The sequence below is a fragment of the Micropterus salmoides genome, unplaced genomic scaffold (assembly GCF_014851395.1).
Source record: "Micropterus salmoides isolate LMB-PRFRI ecotype aquatic unplaced genomic scaffold, ASM1485139v1 Ms_hic_scaffold_18, whole genome shotgun sequence".
Classification (NCBI taxonomy): Eukaryota; Metazoa; Chordata; class Actinopteri; order Centrarchiformes; family Centrarchidae; genus Micropterus; species Micropterus salmoides.
The window spans coordinates 9,315,590-9,338,967 of record NW_024040928.1 but is presented as its reverse complement, the minus strand read 5'-3'; the positions used below and the strand labels follow the sequence as shown (position 1 = coordinate 9,338,967).

The 23,378-nt window shown below is 41.2% G+C and overlaps 1 protein-coding gene across 3 annotated transcripts in view; it reads left to right on the top strand.

The window, feature by feature from the left end:
• LOC119909023 (kelch-like protein 29) overlaps positions 1 to 23,378 on the top strand; it is a 209,044-nt gene that overhangs the window by 140,219 nt on the left and 45,447 nt on the right. For all 3 annotated transcript variants that reach the window (XM_038727044.1, XM_038727045.1, XM_038727046.1), the window contains exons 8-10: positions 1,013 to 1,125; positions 2,271 to 2,417; positions 13,391 to 13,589. In XM_038727044.1, the coding sequence (XP_038582972.1) occupies positions 1,013 to 1,125; positions 2,271 to 2,417; positions 13,391 to 13,589 (459 nt within the window). The remainder of the gene's footprint in view (positions 1 to 1,012; positions 1,126 to 2,270; positions 2,418 to 13,390; positions 13,590 to 23,378) is intronic.

The following is a 23,378-nucleotide window of genomic DNA, read 5'->3' as shown; positions in this document are numbered from 1 at the left end:
ACAATGGGGGGGCTTCAGCTATAACTGATTTTGTAGCACACGTTTATGCAACAAATTAAACTGGAAATCTGGCTGTCGAGCATTGAAGAAACTGATGAAATGATTATGCAACATAATGTTGTGAGTGTACAAGCATACACAGTGAAATAACTTTCATTTTCAGACTGCCTTTTGATTAGCTCCTAACCCCCACTTTGATACTGCATGGAGCTCACTTTTATTTGGTCATTGGTTTGGTTTTTATTTAGTTGTGACTTAGGTGACCTTTATTGGCTGATATTTGTTTAGGAAAGACTTTCGGACTCTGTCTTTGGTGATAAAAGGCCTGGCGGTGCTTCCCCTTGATAGCTATTGTTTAACCAGCCCTCTTTTACTGGCCACTGACCCAGTCAATCCATTGGTTTGCCTGCCTGTGTGTGTGCACTACACTGCCAACAAATTTCTCTCATGATAAATGGCAGTGTGTCTTAAAAAACTTGAATTACAGACACACCACCTTAAATGCTGCACCCTTACAAGAGATCACAGACAGTAGAATAAGCCTTCTCCCCGCTGGCCTGGCTATCAGGATAGTTTCATATATTCTCAGCTTTGTGTGTGTGTGTGTGTGTGTGTGTGTGTGGTAGACCTCGAGATCTGACAGGACTTCTTTAAAGTGGCCCAGCTAATCCCAAATCCCGCTCCTTGCCATCCAGCACCTCCTGCCTGGGCTGTGAGCGATCGATTTCCCTCGTTGTTTGTCCCCGGAGCTGTTTTGAGTTATTATACTTGTTCTCCCTTAGTCTCAGGCAGATACACGCCCGATAGGCTATGGTTCTGTGCTACCTGCAGCCGCTTTTTTTGTTCCTGTAGCGTTCTAGGTCTGTGATCCTTTTATCGTGTTAATAATGTTTTTTCTCTGTCTTAATCAATCTGCCTGTGTTTTTGTTTCTCTCTTGTTTGGTTTCTCTGTCCCCTCCCTCTGTTTTTCTGCCTGTCTCCACATATCTCTGACTTCGTTAATTGACTCCAGAGAAACAGTTGACTGCAGCTAACTGTCTGGGAGTGCTGGCTATGGCTGAAGCCATGAGTTGCACGGAACTCCACAACATGGCCAAAGCTTTTGCACTGCAGAACTTCCCAGAGGTGTGTAGAGATTTATCATCTTTCAAAACCATTCATTGATTCCTGGGAAACAAAGTTACACGCTAGTTCAGAGAAAATGAAAACAAATAAAAGTATTTGCAAACAGCAATCAAATCTAATTGAAATCACTACTGTAATAAAGTGAATACCCATAGCAGTCAGTAAATTAATAAATTATTTAACTTTACTTGAGACTTACCTTTACATTGCAAAGAGGGAAATTGTATTTTCTGCTGTAGTTAGTAGGTTGAGATTAAGATCTTAGATTTAAAACATTCATGGAGCCAATTAAAAGTGATGCATTTTGTTGTTTAAACTACCACATATCATGTGTAGTGTTATTCCAGTATAACATTAAAACTTTCTACCTCATTTAGGCTTTTAACATATAGGATGCAATTTACATGATGTACTGTACTATGTGCTCGTTACCAAGCAGCTGTTAGATATCTTAATGTAAAATATGAACATTATTTTTGAAACCCAAAAAAAACATGAGAAATTGAGAAACGCAATCTCAGCTTTCTTGTAGCTTAAGGAGAAGACGAATCACACAAAATCACATAGGATAGAAAATATATTTGCTTCACTTTAGGGTTTGAAAGTATGTTGCTTTTCTGACCTCACCTTTGTCACTGATGCCACAGCATAATTATTAGCTATTAAAGAAGAAACTAGACAGAAAAACTTTCTAGTTAACGTTCAACTGTGACAAGTCAAGAACCAATTATGAAGTGTTCAAGGAATAGTTCTATATTTTGGGAAATATTCTTTTCCTGTGGCAAAAGCCAATAAGCATATTATGCTGAGAGTAACTGTAGATGAGAGATCAGTGGCCCTCTTATGTCTGAGAGAAATAAGAAAACATGGCTAATCAAATTAGATATACAGTCAGGAACCATTAGGTTTTTGATCTTTTCACTTTCAGTCTCAACATGGGTCTAATTTCTTTAGAATAACAATACTACCATCAGAATGACTCTTAATAATTTAGTTAGGTGGATCTAGAAGTTTTGCTTATTTTGATTGCCTGTCCAGTAATCTAAAAATCAAATATACTGACAGATGATCAAATCTGCTTTTGGATATGCTTGCATACCATTGATGTGCCCTAAGAGGAGATTGATTATTTCATAACTCTTCAGGTGGCAGGACAGGAGGAGATTTTGAGCGTGTCCAAGGAGGATCTGGTGGCCTATCTGTCAAACGACAGTCTCAACACCAAGGCTGAAGAGCTGGTCTACGAGACAGTCATCAAATGGATCAAACAAGACCCCAACTCCAGAGTGCAGGTAATAAAAAAGAGAGCTGATGAGTGTGTTTGGGAAGTGTGTGTCTGACGTTACAGCGCACTTTACCAAAATGAGCACACGTGTATCATGAAATAAAAAAAGCGAGATAAAACCTTCGTTACCCCTGACAGTAGAGATACTGGATGTCTGCAGGGCCGAATTAGTGTGGTTGTTTTATCGACTATCCCTGTCTGTTCCGAGAGATACACAGCATAAAAAACAGACAATTGTCTCCTTGTTCTCTCTTGGTAGTGTTCATCAACTTTGTGCTTCAGATGCAGCCTAACACAGCAGTTGTTCACAATCCCAGGAGTGCTTTGCCCTCAGAATGTGTTCTATTCTTAGTTACACTTCATTTGTTTGTAAGACACTGTACTGCATTAAAAAAAAACAACAAAAACTCTGACAGCCGCAGTCCTTTTTCTGCATGCCTAACAGGTGTTTGATTTATTCCTAGAGGCTGTTAATCATAATCCAAGGGCATATCTCCTAGAGAGTTATTGACAGTGAAGTACAGCAGGTCAAATTTTAACAAACGTGGAATCGATAAGCCTCAAGGTCAGAGTGTCAGCTCACATACATGAAAAGGTAAATGGACTGCACTGTAGACAGATATCATATCCATCCAGCAGGAAATTTTTATGGATTCAGTCACAAAGCCATGAATTTAAAACTGATCATTTTAAAGTATTTTATAGCTGTTTAAAAATGGAGGTGAGATTATTATCAGATAAATTACACCAGTCCATCAGTGGAAGAGTCATTCATTCAGAGTAATGTCTTCTCATCAATTCAGCAAGACCAACTGCCTTATAAGAGGTGGATCTGATTCAGTGCAGACCTCCGTAATCAATGTTACTTTATTGGCACCTGCTTTTATGAGGAACATACGTCAATATTTGAATTTTTAACCTTTTGGATTAAACATTTAGCATTTATCTTTTGATATGTGGCACTCTGAGATTATGGTGAAATCTATCAAGCTTACTGAGCATTTTGTAGCAGAGGATTTTAGAGTATTGAGTGCAACGCAAAGCATAGGGACCATTGAAAGCAGATGGCGATGCTCTGTAGTTGTTCACATAGGTGCTACGATTGAAATAAAAAAGAAATAATATTGAAGATGTTTTTATGACAAGGATATCAAACACCCCTACTGATAAATAACTATACTAACCACTAAAATTCGAATTTGTGTGGTGACTGATAGGAAATTCACACGGAGCCACAACAAGGCTGATTATTTTAGGAGAACACACAATCATTGTCATCGGCATGAAAAACCTCCAGCCAGCTCAGTGCGGCGGACTCCTGCAATCTCACACTCTAATGGAGAGGTGCAGAGGTGAGTTACTCAGATGAAGTAGAAAAAAAAAAGAAACTGAACATTTTCCCGGTTGTCTGAACAACCCACCGCACTGGTTCCTGAGACGAGACACCCGGGTCACCCCGTCTCCAGAGAGAGAGTAAGAAAAGACTGAGGGCGGCAAGAGAGTTGGAGCGAGAGAAAGAAGCAGAGCAAGACAGTAACTGGTGAGGAATGGTTGAGAAAAGAGAAAGAGATGGTGAGAAATGAAGAAAGGGGAATGGAAAAAGAGCCCCTGTGTTCTAATCTGATATCCAACGGTTTGTGCCTCTGCACACAGCCATGACATCCAGGCAGCGGCAATGTGATTGAGCTCTCGGTCAAGCTCAAATCTCCTTCCCATGTGTGACCGAAAAAACAACTAGCAAGCCTGGTGCCTGCGGAGAGGACAGCAGAGGAGGAGAGCAGAGAGAGAACAGGCTGCTTCCATCATGCCACAGGAGAAGGTTATGTGACCCTGAGGGCTGAGTTTACACGCGTGGTCCAGCACCAGCTCATCATTCCCACCCTCCCTTGCCTCCGTCCCTTCTGCCCATTTGGAGGCAGAGAGCAGCGGAATCACTCCCCCAGAACCTGTGACACTTTTAATGACATGTCAGGGCAGAATGTCAGAGCACTGCTGAAAACTCAGGCATGGGAGAAGGAAAAGCTTTAAGCCTTGAGCTAAGTTTTGTGTGTGTTTGCATTCATTTGAGTGCGTGTATGTGTGTCTGTGCATGTGCTGTGGGTTGTAAGCTGCAGGCTACAGAGTGGAAGAGTGGCATATTGAAGGCGCTGGGTAAATAATATGCAATTTTCTCTCATCGCTATGCTGTCACTAACATCTGATGGCACCAGGAAACGAGACCCGGACATCGCTTAGAGACAGAGGGAGAGCATTTGAGCGTTAATAATGGTTTCCTATGAGACACAAAGCCGCTGAATGAAAGAAGAGAGCTGTTTCAGTTTTCTTTGATTGAGTATCACTAAAGGTGTGCCTCCCTATAAGCATATGTACATCTCTGAATGTTTTTTTTGTTTGTTTTTTAATTTTGGAAAGAGCCAGCCTTGCTGTTTCCCCCTGTTTCCAGTTTTTGTTAGATTAAGATAGCCATCTCCTAGTAATATTTAAAGGACAGAAATAAGAGTGGTATGAATCTGTATATTTAACTCTCATCAAGAAAATTTATTTACCAAAATGTCAAATTATTCATGATGCATTTGTTGAGCAAAAATATCAAACATTAGCTATTTCCTGCCTTTTGTTTTTGAGGATTTGCCACTTTGAATATTTTGGGGTTTTGACCTGTTGGTCAGACAAAACACGCATTAAGTCTGCGAGACGCTGGTTCCATCAGTTACATAAACAAAAGGCTGGAAAAAAGGTGTCCTGCGTCGTGTTTTCTCTGTGAAGGTGCTGACAGAGAGAGACCTGTCCTTCCTTTCACCCAGCAGTCTTTTGTGAGGCGACCACAGACACATGGCTCCAATTATAACAGGCCAGGTTCTGCCAAATCCCTGAATAGGACCTCCATTACGCCGCACTTCAACATATTTTATAAAGGATCCTATCATGCCAGGTGACTCAACCTGACAAAAGAGGCTGATTAATTGGCTCTTTGGAAAGTGGCCAACTAATGTAAGCTAAAAAGGACAGTTAATGGTGTATTTTTGTGATAAAAAGGCCAGCCTTGCCATTAGCAAGGACCTGCTGTCCTCTCATCAGAAATAACAATGGCCTGCCCTAAAATTTACAGTTCCCAAGCCAAATTAATATAGTTAAAGGTATTACTCTATATGCTTATACGTTACTAGTTTTTATTTGAGGGGTTTTGTACAATTTACTGGTAATGTGTTTTTTTGTTTGTTTGTTTGTTTTTTTTGCTTCCAGCACTCATTAATAAGAAAAAAAATCCTTTTCCCTGAACAAATGATGCTATCATTATGTAGTCAGAGTATAACATTATCAAAGGACAAAAATACTTTGAGGCTGTGTAGGGATATAAACTGAGTTTCCATAACAGTATTATGATTCGTTTACCTTCAAAACCACAAATGACCCTTTTACCACAAGCATCACTTTTAATTTAGTGATTCTCTTTTAAAGCTCCAAATTCAAAATGGAAACTTTTCATCACCCTACACCTCTTAAGAAAAGGTTAATTGTGTTTTTAGAGATGAGACGTCACAACAATCCTTGAAGAAGAAACTGTTGTAGAGTGTGCCGAGTGAACATGTAGGCCATTTCCAGCATGATCTGTGACAAATACGCTCTCTTGACGAGACGTAGCTAGGCAATGGAGGTTGATGCAGCGGGAAATCTTTGCTTCTTCCTATCTGGCTTCTCTCCTCTTTTTCTCTTTCTGGCCAAATCACACAAACACACATAGGGATTTACACAAATTGCACAGGATGTCATTGTTCATATCCCTGTGCTTAGACATTCACACAAGACTGAGAATCACTATATAGGCCCTAGTGTGACTTGCGTATTAGAGAGTGGACAGGATCTGATGCAAGCCACTGAACTCCGGACCTCCAATCTCATCTGTGTCCTTTATCGTCCCAGAGCGTGCTCGGTCCTGATGTGTGCAGCCAGTTGAAGCGCAGTCACTCAACCACGGCGGCTGAATATCCAGAGCAAGTGAAAGGCATCTCCATTTCCACTGGGCTATCTTATAAACATACAAGAGTTACATGAGTGATACGCATAGAGAGCAAACAAATTACGCTGTTTGTTCAAAGGAAGCAATCTTCTTTTTTCCCAAGAGTTAAGTTGAGAAACAAGCTAGAAAGTTTTATGTTAATATACAGCAAGCAGTCATTCATATGAATATGTTTTGAATTAAATGAGCCAAAGAAAGCTTTTTTTTTTTTTTTTGAATGAAGTCATGCTGAAATAGGCCTCAGAGGAGAACACATTGCACCTGTCAGTAGTTGCTCAGGGCAGCAGACAGCGTCTGTCGTCCGCTACATCTCTCTCCATCCCCCCATCCATCCGTCCGGTTGATATGCACACATAGTTATGCAAACGCAAAAAACACACAAACGCGTTCAGCAAAGCACCTCTTGAACCCAAATGAAGTGCCATTTGCAAGAGCATATTTTACTTATCCATTATGTGTTACCAGAAGTAAAGCACACAAGTGTGTTTTCACACATAAACCTGCACACACTCAAAAGGACACTGAGCTGTGGTCATTTCAGCTGAGTGGGTTTGTTAGTGCTGTGAGGTTAAACATGGGTATGCACTCTATTGAACACACACTGTCGTTGAGCGTGAGTGTGGGTTTTGTTTTGTTTGTTTTTTTCAGACAAAGCTGAAAAGGGTTGTCCATTCTTCACACTAAAGCAGAAGCATACTCCTATCTGCTCAGAGCAAAGCAAATAGATATGACTGTTCATGTGTCATTTATTTGACGCCACTATGGCACTGAATCATTTCTCACACACACACACACACACACACTGATACACACATACAGTAAGAGGTGTTAGTCCTTGCTGACAGTAGTGGAATGGGGAATGCTCAGTGGACATTTGTCATCTGTGTTAGCGGATGGCGGCTTCCCGGCTGCTTCTCTGCTGCCTCTGACAGATCTGAGTGGCTCCCTGTTAGACACATTATCCGTGCCTTTCACCGGGCTCAACCCATTCACATCCTCTGTGCACCTGCATGAATATGTGTGTCAGAGTGTGTGTGTGTGTGTGTGTGTGTGAATAAGAAGTGAGTTCTTTTGGAGTGGGGCTGTGTAGTAGCATTTTCTTTGCAAGCTCAGTAGTAGATGAATTCTGATGGGGATGCATAGCATGTGCACCCTCTTCCACTGAGAACATTGACCTGGTGTGTTTGTGCATTGGGACAGTGTGCAAGATAGAGACCATTAGAGAGATAAAGTCACAAGGTGTTTTCTGTGTTGAACATCAGGATACAAGTGAATAAGCATATGGACTCCTCATAAATGATCCTCGTCCAAGGAAAATGGAAGAGGGAAAAAAAGTCTGTGTGTGGGCGGACAAGCTAAAAGCAGGGTCTCCATATGTCCTCAGACTCCTGTGGATACTCTCCATATGTTCCACATGGTAAAAAAAATACTGAACTTATTAAGAATGTGAAAAGATCATGCCATGTTGTCTTTAAATGCACAGTAGGATCTGTATCTTTAGTTTCCATGGTAGCTATTATGATTTGCAGCCATTAGATGCCATCTCTCTTTAAAAGCATACAAGGATTGCTTGCATGAGCAGGCAAGAAGATGGAAATGGCAGGTCACACCATTTGTCTGGAGGGACAGCTCACATTCACTCTACGTGCCTGTGCATGAGAGAATGATTGCTCGATAGGTTGTTGGGGATGAAGAAAAATGCAGTCTGATAGATGCCACCTCCTCATCTGCTGAGTACAAGCACGTCACTCATTGGTCTGAATGTTGGATTCACTTGTGAGATCAGCCTTCAACACAATTTCAGACATGTAAAAAATCTTGACAATATCTGGGGACATAAAGCACAAGCACACGGCCATTAAATTATCTGCACCGAAGAATTAAGCCTCAGTTCACCAGGAATTCATGTATTGGCAGTATTAGTACAATCCTGTCAGTATATCTGCCACAAAAAGGGAAGACTTCATCCTCAAATATAATGGGTGAAAATAATTTTGGCAGTATGGGTTTTGATAGAAAAAGGTTCAGATAGGTGGAGAAGATGTGGGAATTAAAAGACTAAACCGTTTAGCTGTTTGTAGATTTTTATCACAATACTAGTGTATCACAACAAAATGATTGGAGTAAAGCATCTCCAGTCCTAAATGTGCAGCTATGTTGGTAATTTCTCCTGAAGGATATGCCTCTTTAAATGAAAGTTTAACCCAAAGGAATGAATTACTTATTATTTCACTCTTTCGAAACAGGTCTGTGTTGTTGCTTTTACTTTGTTTAAAGGTTTTAGATGGGAAGAGTCTATGTGCTAGGAGCTCTATGAGGCTCTAGGCTACTGTAAGCACAGCAGTACTTTGAGCTAAATGCTTAGTATGCCTTGGCGTACTAACGTGTTTACAATGGCTTACTGTCACTAACTGCTGTTTAGCAGATACACTGTTAACCATGTTCACTATTTTAGCTTAGCTTGTATGCACGCTAACATTGCTAATTAGCATATCTGTACAAGTCATGTCTGTATAAACTATTATGGCAATCTATCCAATAGTTGTTGAGGTATTTTAGTCTGGACGAAACTTCCACGGCTGACTGACGAACATTGCCATCACTAGAGCCTTGTTGCTAGCATGCCTAACAGACTTGTTACATAAGAATGAGGCCTTTGTCTTTTTGCACTACAATTCATAAATTGATTCGTAGAGGCACAGGTACACATGGCAGTTAAAAGCCGTGCATAGCAAAAATGGAATTAATGCTTCCCCAAGTGAATAATGTAAGTGTATTTACTAAGTGGCAAGTGATTGAAAAGAAGACACCTTAGTAATTAGCAACACAATGAATAAATCCAGTGAACTGCCCAATACAACAGCATACATGAACCACACTGGAATTAGATTTGCATAAAAGCATGTAATTAAGCCAGATGTATGGTGTGTATAGGACACACACTAACCAAAATCTCCACAAGTCAACGAATGAGTCACTGACCACAAGGTACAGTATGACATCCTGCAGTGTGAAAAACTGAAAATGAAGATGGAAATGAAGGTTATCAAGTTCATCACATCACATAAAATGAAGAACAACTCAAGTGAAGACATAACTGCATAGGTGACAACAAAGCTTTTCTTTGTTTCTTAAAATAAACAAACACTTTATTTCAAAAGACAAACAAGAACTTTGAGTTAACAGTATCTGCAGTAATTCCTGCTTGAGTAGTTTCAATGGCTGGCACGAAGCAGGCCTCCTTTTTTTCGAGGGGTCTGACACTTTGGATTTGAATATTAGCAGCAAGTGTACAACACTCCCTCATTTCCATGCCGATATATGCGTGTGTGGGAGGAAGAGCGGGGAGCGGGAATGGAGGTGCGGAGAGAGACAGAAAGTGAAAAAGAAGTGGGAGCGATAGTGAGTTAGTTAGAAGTAGAGATGGATAGTATTTCTTTCTTTTTCTTCTTTGTTTTCTCAGAAATATAGGGACAGAGGCAGAGATGGAGGGCGGGTGCTGAATTAAAATAGAGACAAACAGCCAAGCATTATCCTTACCACTCTCCACCATAGAGATCCCCCCCCCCCCACACACACACACACACACAGACACACACAGGTTTCCCACTCTACAATTGAATCCATGGTTGTTTATTTAATCAGAGGTCAGCCTCATTGACTTTACATTGTCTTAATCTCTTCAACAAGATTTGCTGTCAAATCAACCTTCGGAATGAATGCGCTGACCAGATTAACAACTATGACCACAAACAACACATGATTATAAGATAGTACATGATCGTCATTCTGCAGACCTTACTGCTGTGCTGAAGTGTAGCCATCTGCCTCTTTCTGCATTCACATGTGCAAATCTATGTGGGTGTGTTTTTGGGTAGATCTTCATGTGGTAGCAGTCCTTACCTTTTTGCAGAGACCAGACGGTGTCTCTTTTGAGATAGTTTTACTGCCGTTTTAAAGATTTTTGGCAAGTGAAAAGAGGCTACAACAGATGTGGTTTTTTGTGGGACTAAGATTTGCAGATGGTGCAGTAAGATGCTTGTTTTTCTTTACTTTGGTAAAGAAAACTTGGCGTGTGTGTGTGTGTGTAGGGGGGGGTTACCGAGTGCCAAGACAATACTGCTAATGAGAAAACGTGTGTATGGAGCTCAGATGTGGTTTAATTTGTCTATCATGTCTTGAACGCTCTACTTGCAGACTGCTACTTGCTCTGAATTCACTTGCGTTTTCTGAAATGGCACCTAGATAACTGATTTTCTACACTCGCTTCTTCCTATTCAAGATCAGGAAGATCTTGGTATCTATCCCAGCCTCCATTGCATGAGAGGCGGAGAAACACCTGCGACAGGTCAGGACTGTGTTGCATAGTTATACACAGATGCCTTCACAGTTACGGGCAGAGTCTCCAGCCCACCTGAGCTGCATGTTTTTGGACCGTAGAGGACACAGGAATATTTGGATGAAGCACACTCAACATGAAAACACCAGAGAAGACAAAATTCGAGGCCGTCCACCTGCTGTTCCAAATAGCGGCAAGATTTCCACATGCACCCGCAGACAATTTAGCACATTTATTTCTGCTGTGCCACTAAGGGCACCACCTGGCTGAAACTGCCCCATATACGGCTTTAATTTAGCTCTGAGGGTCAGAACGGTCAGCTGTGGACCCATTTCGGACCTGCAGATGCACATGCATGATCTCATGAGCCAAATCTAACTTAAAATACAACAACATCAAGTTCAGTCCTCCTCAGATTGTATTAATTTAAAGGATATTTGTTTTAAAAGAATTTACTGTCAAATATTTGTTTTTAAAATTTGCCAACATCCAATTACTGGCATTAATGATACAGTGTCATAACACCAAAGTAGGAGAGGTTGTGGCAGACCTTGAGAAAAGTAGCTTGTAATAGAAAAGCAGAGCAGTAAGCCTGAAGCTTAAGTCACCTCTATTTGAGTGTGACATGACTCAGTAACTACTGGGGCAAATCTCCCACTATGGGGGCACTTTAATTGGAAGTTGCAGCTTTTCCCAAGCTAGTGAGAATATCTCAGTATGCTAAGTAGCTTGCTTTGACTTTACCTTCTTGCTGTGTTTGAGCTGAGGTGCTGGGAGCGACTGCCAGTGTTTATGTGCATATTGAGCGGTTTGTTTGATAAACTGTTGAGTTAGCTGTGTATGTTGGTGGAGGAGGGAAAAAGTCCCATCTGCAGGACAGCGTTTCGCTCGGAGCATGCTCGCAGAGAGGAAATGTCATCAGCAGATTTCTCTGACTGCCGTGGAACCGTCACATCCTCTCTCCTGTCTTATCTCTTCAGTTTACTTCATCTTGTTTTTTATCTTTTCTCATCCTATTGTTCTTTCTCCGTTCCTCCTCTCACTTGTCCTATCCCCTCCTTCTCATGCCATTCTCTCCTCTCCTCCACGATGTCCCTTTCTCTGCTGTCTTATTTCCTCCTTTCTGGTCTCAGGACAGAAAACAAATGGGACACATGCCAGAGCAAAAAGGCCTCAGGTGGGAGAGGGAGATGCTTAGGCAGAGGGTCAGCTTATTATTTGTTCTCTCCTGAATGATCTTTCTCTGAGTCTGTTGTTTTGTCACTCTCCCCGCGCGTCTCAGTCACGTCGCTCTGAGCTGAAGGGTCAACGGGGTCAATCTCCACCCAGCTCTGTCGCTCCATCCAAGCTTGTTTACAGCTTTTACTGTCAACGTAGATGAGACCCCCATGGGGGTACAGACCGGCACACATACACTTAAACACACACAAAAAAAACATGCGGCAGCCAGAGTTATAGACAAGGTTGCCATGGCAACTGTGTGTCCTGCCTCTGCGTCTAAACACCTATACAGTATAGGCACTCATAAGTGTATGCACACCCAGCATTGGAGCAAACATGTACACAAAACAAATATTTGTGTTGCCAGAGTTGAGGATTTATTAGCATTTCGGTTCACTCCACAACATTAAATCTCTTAAAAGCTTAAACACGCTCAAGTCCTCACCTCAAAAGACCTCTTAAAGGAAAAGGAGACAATTATAAGCGGTTAGTGTGTTTTTATTTTGTGGGTCGACCCTTAAAACATGAGCTTTTGGTACTTATGGTGTTGCTGTGGATCATCTTTTGGCTTGAATGGGTTATAATTAACCAGAACTGGGTCTTAATTTAGCTGCAGAAGAACATTAGCTGTCTGTTTAAAGATTTAATTTAAAGACGGAAAAATCTGAAACGGAAGCGGTGAGATACCGGTACCCTGTCACCTCGTTTGGGCTCTCGCAGAATAATCAAAAGCACATATGAAAGTGAGCTGGTGGGCAGATCGTACTGAAAACTTTGCAAGATGTTATCTTGTACCTTCTTGTTCAATGATGAATAACTTTTAATGACTGAATTAGAAGTCTCTATAGTTGTTTTTAGTTATGTTTGGAAATGTACAAAATTGAATTACCATTGTGCATATATAAAAAATAGGGAGATTTGTTTCTTGGTGTCCTTTCATCCTTGACTGGGCAATTTTGTCCTGCACAAGTATGGGGTCTTAAACACTGACAGTAACTGATCTAATGGACTCGTAACTGCAAGGTTTCCTCACTCTTACAGCCCAGGAAAATTATCCCATATTTCGTCTTTCTTTTTTATGATATTAAGTGTATTTATTTATTTTTACAGCAAACAAAATATTTATAATGAGGTTGGGAGTTAATCCAACTGTTTGTGAAAGATGTGAGCGTACTGGCTGTGATCCACTATGTGTTTTAGTGTGCTATTTGTTTAATGTCGTTCATATGAAACCTCTTTGATCATCCCTGGCAGTTTCACTGTCTGCACACACTGTTTTATTACTGTTTTCTTTTGTGTCTTTATTTTAGCCTCCATTATGTTATTTAAGCATCACTCACTGAATTGCAGCCTTCAACCTCTAATTCTTCGTTCTCTTTTTCCTTTCCATCTGTCTTCTCAGAATCTGTCAGAGCTGTTGGCGGTGGTGCGTCTTCCCTTTATCCACCCGTCCTACCTGCTGAACGTGGTGGACAACGAGGAGCTGATCAAGTCGTCCGAGGCATGTCGTGATCTGGTCAACGAGTCAAAACGCTATCACATGCTGCCCCACGCACGGCAAGAGATGCAGACGCCCAGGACTCGGCCGAGGCTCTCTGCTGGTACGCAAATATTGATGTGCATCCTCTTTGGCCTGCATGATCTGAGAACAAGGTGGCAGTTACAGTACATGACTTGCTGCCCACCAGTGTAAATGGCCCAGAACACATTGCCAGGATCTATTCACGCACCCACACAAATGTCTACTATTCATATTTCACTGTAACAAAATGACATGAGGTCAGGGTCTCCACAAGGATATCTCCACTGCAATGTATTGATTTTACCCACGACTGGAAAGCAATCATTTAGAGCTCTATAATGTTTTCCACAACTACTGTAAATACTTAAAAGTATACACAGGCAGCAGGTCATATTTCCTAATGTCAGCACAGGCTTTTCTTTCCACAATCAAACAAATGACTACTGGAGCCAAACCTGATTGAGGTTACCATGAAAAGTTGAAAGTGTCCAACCATAACGGCTTCCCAGGGTTTTGCGGGCTACTACACCCAGGCTGTTTTACAGCAAACCCAACACATAAACATCTCTTAACAACTTTTTAACACCAGCTAGGCACAGTCAGGTCTGTCCTTGCTTTCTAAGCAACCAGCCAACCATTCACTGTCAGACCTCCGCCGATGTCCAAGCCATTGAAGACCGTGTTTGTTTACATCGTTAAAATCAAAGAATCATTCATGGAAATTGGAAGGTGCCTGCAAATTGCTTTTGGCCGTTAGATTTTTCCCTCAGGTCGGCCAGGACCCCACTCTTTCCCCCTGTAAAGAGCTGCCTAATTATAGTGTCTGCATGGTATTATGAGCTTCGCACCAGCACACCTTACCATTCGGCACAAGTTATTTTCTGCTTGGTAGGATAAAGATAATTGCCTAACAAATGGCACTTTATGGGGAGATCAGTTTACTAGCCAATACTGTTGTCCAGCCAGTGTTTATTTGCCAGTAAACAAACAGTGGGGGACTTGCGTTAGGTTAATATTTTTGCATCTTTAATTGCCTGTAATGCAGTCGCATGAGGCTTTATAAAGAATCATTTGCCTATTGAGAAAAGACATTTGTGGCATTATATGCACTCAGCATCGTCCCATTACTCATCCTCGATCCAGTAGTTTCTCTTTGTTCTCAGCAGTTTCTTGAAATATTTTCTGTCAAGGCCCATTTTATAGTGTTTGGTATGTGCATATCTTATGCGTCCTACAGCCCCATTATGCAGGCTGAAGTGTGTGTTGATTCACAGCAGCTTGTAGCTCTGTACAACAGAATTATATAAATGCATAAATGCTGCCGGGATGAATACATTCATGATGCATTATACCTCGATGGCTCTGCAAATGAGAAATATATGTAAGTTCTCCCGATCAAGTTTTTAACTCCTATGAAGTTCTGTGTGTATTGGTTTCAGAAAGTGTGAAAACTGATCATATACGCGTGTACGGATAAATATGAATGTACCTTGACATTTTGTGTAGTTGTGTGTGTATTCTTGTCGGCCTGAGTTTTTTATGCCTGAGCATGTGCGTGTCAGTCGTCATGATTGTTTGTGTGCATGCATGTGTTGCTCAGCCATCTGCTACATCGGACATGTTGGGCTCTGCACAGCAGGGTGCGTGGTCACTCGGATTGCAGGATGGACTAGCATGTGTACATGCAGGACAGCGAGAGAGATAAAGAAAAGACTGGAAGGAGAGTTTGAGGTTGTTGGGGATTGTGGTTGGCACACGGAGGACAAGAATGTGAAGAGACATGGGGGAACAGGAGGAGAGGTCGGGATGTGGTCAGAGAGGGGGAGGGAGAGAAGGAGCCAGGGGGATCAGAAATGAAATTTGAAGGGCAGACATTTGATTGAGTTTATTCCTTGAGCATGTGTCTACTTGTGTAAGCAGTAAGTGAGAGAGTGTGTGTGTGTGTGTGTGTATTTTAAATGTGCGCAAGCAGATGGGGCACCACCTGAGCTCGGTTGATAAGTCTGTCAAGCGGAAAAAAGAAAGGAAAACTGCCATCCGTGAAGCACTTCTTGCTGAGCGCAGTCAATCTGTGAACTTGTGAGTCTCGTGCATATGTGGGTGTATTACAGTGCGTGCGTTTGCATTTATACTGTGTGTGTGTGTGTGTGTGTGTGTGGTCGCGCACGCGTATGGGTACATGGCTGGGCCTTTCACATTCAGTCTTTTTACTAGTGATAAATTTGAGTTGAATAATGTTTTTTTCTTTTGAGACATATTTTTAATGAACATCCTTTCACAGTGCAGGTGTTCTCTTACCATTCATTAGTAGAGACCAACCAATATTGGATTATTGAGGCCGATAAATTAGGATGTCAATGCTTATTGGTGTTTTTACACTTCAGTAATCTTTCAAAGCTAAGCTAACCGTATGCTGGCTATAGCTTTGTATTTAACAGACAGATATGAGTGTTGCATCAATCTTCTCATAACTCCAAATACTCCAGAAAGCGAAAAAGAGTATTTCCCAAAATGTCCATTAAAGGAATAAGGATTAAGAAGGAATAAGAAGTTGTGCTCAAACTGTGTGGCACTTTTGAAAAGTAAACTTGTCAGTTCTCTCTGGTGGACAATAGAGACTGTTTCTAAATTACCTTATACGGTATATATATAGTACAGTATTGTTCTGTGTTGTAATTTCTCTTCCAACATATGCAACTATACCAATAGACTGTATCTGTGATGAGCTAAAATAGGCAGCTCAACAAACTGTAAAGACAACATTGACATATTATCACCTCAAGTTGTGGTGAAGGTGCTAGATAACATGGCTTATTTACACATCCAGCAAAGAGAGCAAAGTTGGCATTACCGATGAAGGAGCAGTAAGAATAAATCATATTTTATCCATTGTTAATATTGAAAATATTGATTAAAGTAAAGCTTTAAATATTACACTTTTTTATAATGGTAAAAATCTGGTAACAAAAGATGTACTTGCAAAATCTCTTATGTACCTTGTTTACCAGTTTCATGTTGTCTCCAAATTAAACTCATATATCATGTCAAGAATAAGAAAACCATTAATGTGAATATTAATGGACTATGAAGATAGACTCTGCGATGTGTTCATAAGATGGAATAGCATGAACCTTTTGAATTTAACAAAAAGGCCGACATCTTAATGAGTACTTGCTCCATTAGCTGTGAATTCTAAAAAAAAAGTCCCTCTATTGCAGCTGAATAGAACCAGACAGATGGTTTCCAAACACCCTTTAATTGTCTTGTTTTCCAATGTTTTTCTTTATATAGAGTCCTGCTGTGGTACATTGTTGTAATGTATGCCTTTACTCAATAGCCCAGTTTTTATTGATGGTAAATTTTTATATCAGTCACTCTGACAGGTCCTGTCACGTTGCTGTATTGTTTGACTCTGTGTGCTCCTGTGCAGAGTTAATAGAACTGGTTTGAAAGAAAAATGATGTATAACAATGCTGGACAACATTTGGACAAAGCTGTTTTTCTGTCAGAATTACGACAAGGCGAGAGTCATAAAATTCGGAATAACCACCGTGGCATGAAGTTTATATTTGAGTTGCCTCAGTGACTGAAAATGAGAAAGTCCTCTGTCTTGCTTTGCACCTATTTTGCATTCTGGGGCGTTGTATTGAGTGGATTCTCTGCCCATTAATTTTATTAGATGCTAATTAAGGAGCCAAAAAGATACACAGCATAGAAATTGGCTGTCTGCGATCTTTCGATATAAGAATTTTAAACATAAAGAGAAGCTTAGTATGCTTCATATTTTTTTGTTGGAATGTGGGTGTGCAGATGGCGTTATTGTATCCTTATTTTTTATTTTTACATAATGTGTGCACTAATTCTAGCGATACTTATTTTCACCTCATGTCTTTCTTACTGTAACTGAGTTTCCTGCTGCAGCAGTGAATCTTTCAGGAAGGCAGGGGCATGTAGCTGATTTTTGTTAACAGCTTCCTGTCTTATATATTTGACCAGAAAAAAGTCTTGGGTGAAGTGAAAACTATGAGTGTCTTATAATGAATCCACGGTGTTTTGCTTACTGTATGTGTATCCATTAGCTGCTAATTGGTTAATTAGAGTACGGATGTGCATCTGATTAGCTGTCATTAGACTTTCCAGGGGATCAGGGGGATTAAACAGCCGCTGGTGCTGGGAGCTCTCTCACAAACCGTTTTGTCTTAAGTCATAAGATGTACTCTGATTTGTTACTCATATTGATGCATTTGTGATTCATTAAGGAGCAGTAAAAGTTTACTTTGGTAAACATGCGGTGTGTTGGTGCACGCCCTCCAACAAAAACCATACATTATGTTCCCATTTCCTTCTCCACATGTGACGCTGTGCTGGGCTCAGAGGAGGGTGGAGAGCGCCAGGACAAACTGTTAACTCAACCCAGCCAAGTGGAATAGCACTCAGACAAATGAGCTGTAATGACTAGGAGATGCAGGGGTCCTGCTCGGCTCACACTGTTTCTCTGTCTTGCTCACACACACACACACATTGTTAAACCTTTAAATCTATTCGCTGTAGGAGGGAATCCTTAAACTGTAGCTCCACTCTTTCTCAGCGTATCTTTCTCTCTGTCCACTTCATCATCTATAATCAAGCATTCATGTGTTTAAAGGCGTAGAAGTAAAGAACTACAGTAACACACAAAGCAGCAGGGGCAACTGAGATAAGAGTTTGAGCATGCAGCAGGTTCACTCCAGCATTTCTGCAAAAGTGTTTTATCTACGTGATCTTTTAGTGTACTAGATTACTCTATTTAAAGTATAAAAATGTAAATATTAAATGTCATTAACCATTTTTCTTTTCTGCAGCATAAGCCATGCCAAATAAAACACCGTGTGCTGGTTGGTCTAAAATGGCTGGATCTCATTAGATCAGTATTTCAATAGCTTGGCTTGCACCCTCAGTTTGGAGACAATAAAACCAGGCTGTTCTGTGAGGTCCAAAGCCCGTAGGCGTGACATTCATCTACTCATTCACACTTCAACTAGCCAGCAGCTCCTTGGAGAGTGACAGTAGCATGCTACCACTGTTAAGAAAGGAGAATATGATTCATACCTTGTAAGGCGAGTATAAAAGATCATCAGATGACTTTTCTCTGAAGTCTGCCACCTACTGCTTCTGACTCAAGCACGATTAACATGCTGTCTCTCGCTGATTGTCTCAACATTTCCACAACTGTTCCTTGTCAATACAGACAGTAGATCTTTTTCATGGAATAATTGAATTTATTTGTCATCTTTCTCTCTGGCTGTGCAGCCTCAACTCTAACCATTAAGCAAGGCGATCGTGACGGGGGAAGCTGTCAGCATTTTGGAAAGACAATTATAAGCTTTGCGCTTTTTTTTTTTCATGTCAGGACTCTGTTGATTATTGTCCTGCTCTGTGTAATTATTCAGCCTGGTTTGTCTTTTAGAGCCAATGCAGCGTGAGATTACTCTGTTGCACCTCTCATACTAGAAAACCAGGATGCAGGAGAGTGTGCCAGAAATGTCTTAATCGCTCTATGTGAAGAGTGCCCTTCAGCGGATCCTCTTCCGATTTTATTTCTGGAGTCTGACATGGTATTTGAGGGAGGGAGAAAGAAACAGAGTGAGCAGAAGCGAGAGAAAGTTGGATGCAGCTATTCACTGGAGAATTGGAGTATGAGTTTTTGATATTCCTGCGGCTTATCAGTGAGATTTCGAGCAAACACATCTATCTTGGCTCATAAATGTAACATGGAGGCAGTAAATCCAGATTAGATAACCTCTGGTCTAAATATCTGCAGGGGCTGCAGCCAAAATAAAGGTTTCGTCCGCTTGACCTTTTGACTAGTGACTTCTGTCAGCCTGAGCTACCGAGGTGCAAGGGAGAAAGGGAGAAAGGGAGAAAGGGAGGGGGGGGGCGGGTGAACAATCGTCTCGGCAGTTGGCAGAAAACTTGACTCATTCCGTTCCTAGAGCTGCAGTTCGTGCTCAGACCCAAAGCCAGCAGCATTTACAGGAACATGGATCAGCCTCAGGATCGCTCATGCCACATCTGGCACTTTGACCTGCTCTACCTGCTGAAAAGCTGGAAGGCTGCTTCAGCCTCATCCAATATTCAACAGACAGAGCGAACCTGGTTAGAGATGTATCATTGGTTGTGCTGATGGTGCAGATTTGGTTGTTTGGACTGTGGGTGCATGTGTGCTTGCATCCATCAATTTATAATGTATTAGATTTAAATACTGAAAGGTTAGTGGGTCAAAGAAAGAACACATTCCCTCACTTTCCAGTAGTTACATCTAGCTGTACTCATAGTTTTGGTTTTATTTGCCAAGGTTTTGAGGTATCTGTCATCAGATTTGTGTTGTCGTCCCAATGCAGTACATGGAGGGTAAATGAAATTTCATGTGCGCTGAAAGCAATGAAAACTTACATTAAAAAAATCACCAGGAACATCTCTTTTCAGTGACACTGTCCCAGTTACTCTGGAAAATTCACATAACAAACCTTTAACAACTTATATTTCTTTAACAGAAAGTAGTTCCACCAAAAACTGTTCTCAGCAAAGTATGTGGATCATCCTCCGTATTGGGGACGCTATTGCTACATGGCAAGATATGAAAGGTATGTCGGTAATTTCAGTGAACTGACCCCTAACTTAGTTTGGGGACACTTTAGGCCATGAAAAGGCTCTGTCTTCACTGCCAAGAATACAAGCCAATCACTGGAGTGCAGATTTTTGCCCAACAGAGAAATAACAAACATCCAAAAATGCACACATGCACGCACTCTTCAAATCGCGCACCTACATACATATTGTAGCTTGACATTATTTGGGAGCCTTTTGCCCCCTGATACTCACCATAACAAATTAACACCCTGGGAGAAAAATCATAGGATTAGGAAGGGAAAAAAGCAAAAGAGAGAGATTAAAGAGAAGCGGCTGAGATAAGGGAAAATGGTTATGGACCGGTAGTGAGATATAAATGGCTCTCAGCCCTGAGAGAGAGACTGCCTCTGTGGCTGTGATACCCAGTGAGTAAAAACCTGCACATTTCCAATTTTCCCCAGTTATACACTATATGGCTATATTTACACATATATATTTATATATGTGTCACGTTTATTTACTCACAGACACATTGTTTCTCATCAGACTAGACAAGATTGTTGTTTTTCATCGTCATCTGTGTGTTCCTGTGATTTATGTGTTTAATACTTGACTACAAACCAACCAAATTCCCTCCAGGATAATAATAAAGGTAAAGACTAATGAAAAGTGGAGCTCAGTCCCTCATAATCTGACTGTATGAACAATTATTTGAGTGATGTACTCCTTCATAATTTACACTGTTGCATTAAATCCCTTGCGGATTTCTCTGTTTAAATCTGTACTAGTCATAAAGAAGGATATGTGCAGTAAATAAAGGTAAACCGAGAAGTTGGAGGACTTTTCAACTCTGAGACTATTTGTGATGCAAGTTGCACAAAGCAAGCTGGAATTTAGATACCACTAATATTTTGTGCTTTCTGTCTACTGCACAGTAAAGATGTTAGTCACATAAAGGAAGGCATTTTTAGCACTAACTCTCAAGTTCAACCTTGTGTCAGTGTATTTGTCTGTGCAACTTCACCCAACTCAACCCCACAATGTCCCTTTAACTGTACCTGCAGCAAAATGTGGCTGGTTAAAGTACCACAAAAGTCACAAAAGGCTGAACCGCTTGGGTGAAAGGTGCATGGGGTGAAAGAACAGGATGCAGTGAAGGAAGATGTAATGGAGAGTATATTAAAAGAAAAAAAAGAGACTCCTGGTGTTTGAGAGAGAATGACTTGAAGACAGAGAAAGATATAGAGAGAGGTAAAGTCTCTTGCGGTTTGAGAAAGAGAGAGGTTTTAGCCGCAGGGTAAAAGAGAAGAGGAATAAGAAAAGCAGGGTCACAGCACGGGGCAGAGAGCAAGGAGACACATAACAAGGTGAGATAAGACCCAGTGTGGACACAGGGAAGAGGAGATGACACAATCTTTCCGTTCTGTCTTCGTCTCTCCATCAACCTCTCTTCTTCTGGAGTGACTGTATGCCTGTATGTGTGATTGTGTTATATGGCCACGGTGAGGATCCAGCTCGTGGGGATCCTGCATGGGTTAAAGCATGGGCGGCGTGCTCCTGTCACAGATAGGTTTCATTTGCTTGTAGTTGAGTTGTGTGGAAGCAATACGCAGAAACTATCAGGGGGTGTTTTCAGGTGTGTGTGTGTGCGCGCTCTGTGGGTGGGCATCAACTTCAATTTGAGATTCAGCTCTTACACAAGCCTGTGCTCCATCAGAACACATACCTTTTGGGAGTTTTTTTTTTTTTGGCAACACAATTCACAGCATGTGATAACTGAAACCTCCTTCTGAGAGATTTGATGCTGGGCTCTGTCCAGATGTTACCATTGTAGTCTCTGTTTACGCTTAATGCATGCTGCAATACTGCTTCACTTCTCCTGTCACACTGAAGACTTGGTTGTTGCTGTTCTAATGTGTATGTGAAAAGTATTGCGTGTCGTGACGAACCCTCAGAGCTTTATCACCCAACTCTGCAGTTCAGCTCAGATCTACGGTAGGTCTTTGTGTCTTCCAGCTGTTGTTTTTAATGTGGTTTTACAGCCTACAACTGTTTTGTTTAACTCTCACCGCTGTTATCAGTATCATATTAAGTCGCAGAAGGCAGCTTTTTCAGTGAAAAAACTCTAAACTGGACAGTGGACACTAACTGCACAGCACCAAAATAGCAGACAGACAAAGTTAGAGACTAGCTATAGAACATGCACTGAACAAAATTATAAACGCAACACTTTCCTGCAATCGGCATGCCAATTGCACGCTCCCTCAAAACTTGCGACATCTGTGGCATTGTGCTGTGTGATGCAACTGCACATTTTCGAGTGGCCCTTTATTGTGGCCAGCTAAGGCACACCTGTGCAATACCCATGCTGTCTGATCAGCATCTTGATATGCCACACCTGTGAGGTGGATGGATTATCTCGGCAAAGGAGAAGTGCTCACTAACACAGATTTTGACAGATTTGTGAACAATATTTGAGAGAAATAGGCCTTTTGTGTACATAGAGAAAGTCTTAGATCTTTGAGTTCAGCTCATGATGAATGGGGGGAAAAAACAAAAGTGTTGCGTTTATAATTTTGTTCAGTGTATTTATGCAGCTATCGTCTGGTGACGATTTAGCCTCTGGGGGAAATGACCAATGTTTTGCGGCTTTCTGTGTAGCCAGTAGCCATAATATATAGTATAGCCATTTAGCAATATCAACCTAAAAGGTGGTAATATGTCAGTGCTGGCTTAATAGCGTGTTTCGACAGGAAAAAAATCTGTCAAGTTTAATGGCATAACGAATTAAAAGCATTTAACAGTCACAAAATTTCAAATACCTAGCCTGTAGGGCAGCCAGAAGTAAAAGACTGTTGTTGTACAAGGTAGCATCCACCTAAGAATTTATGAATTTGGTTATATATGTTTCTTTTAAGCAGGGTGCTGCTCAAAGCTTGTGCTCAGGGGATTATTTTTCTGAATGTAGACAAGTTTAGAATATACCACAAATTTAACAAAAGGTCAGTAACAATCAGGAGACGGAGACATTTTCTCCCCAAACTGCCATGAGGATAAACTCTATCAGGAAAAAAACACAAGAGCTGTCAAGACTTGGTTATCCCTTCATCCCCAACCGCTCGACTCGATCCTTCTATCCTCCATCCCTTCATCCCTCTACCCAGTCCCATCAAACCTCCAACTGACTGACAGCCGTCCCTTTGAGGCTTCGTTTTCGGATGAAAAACCCACACATATGCACACATACACACCCACGCCG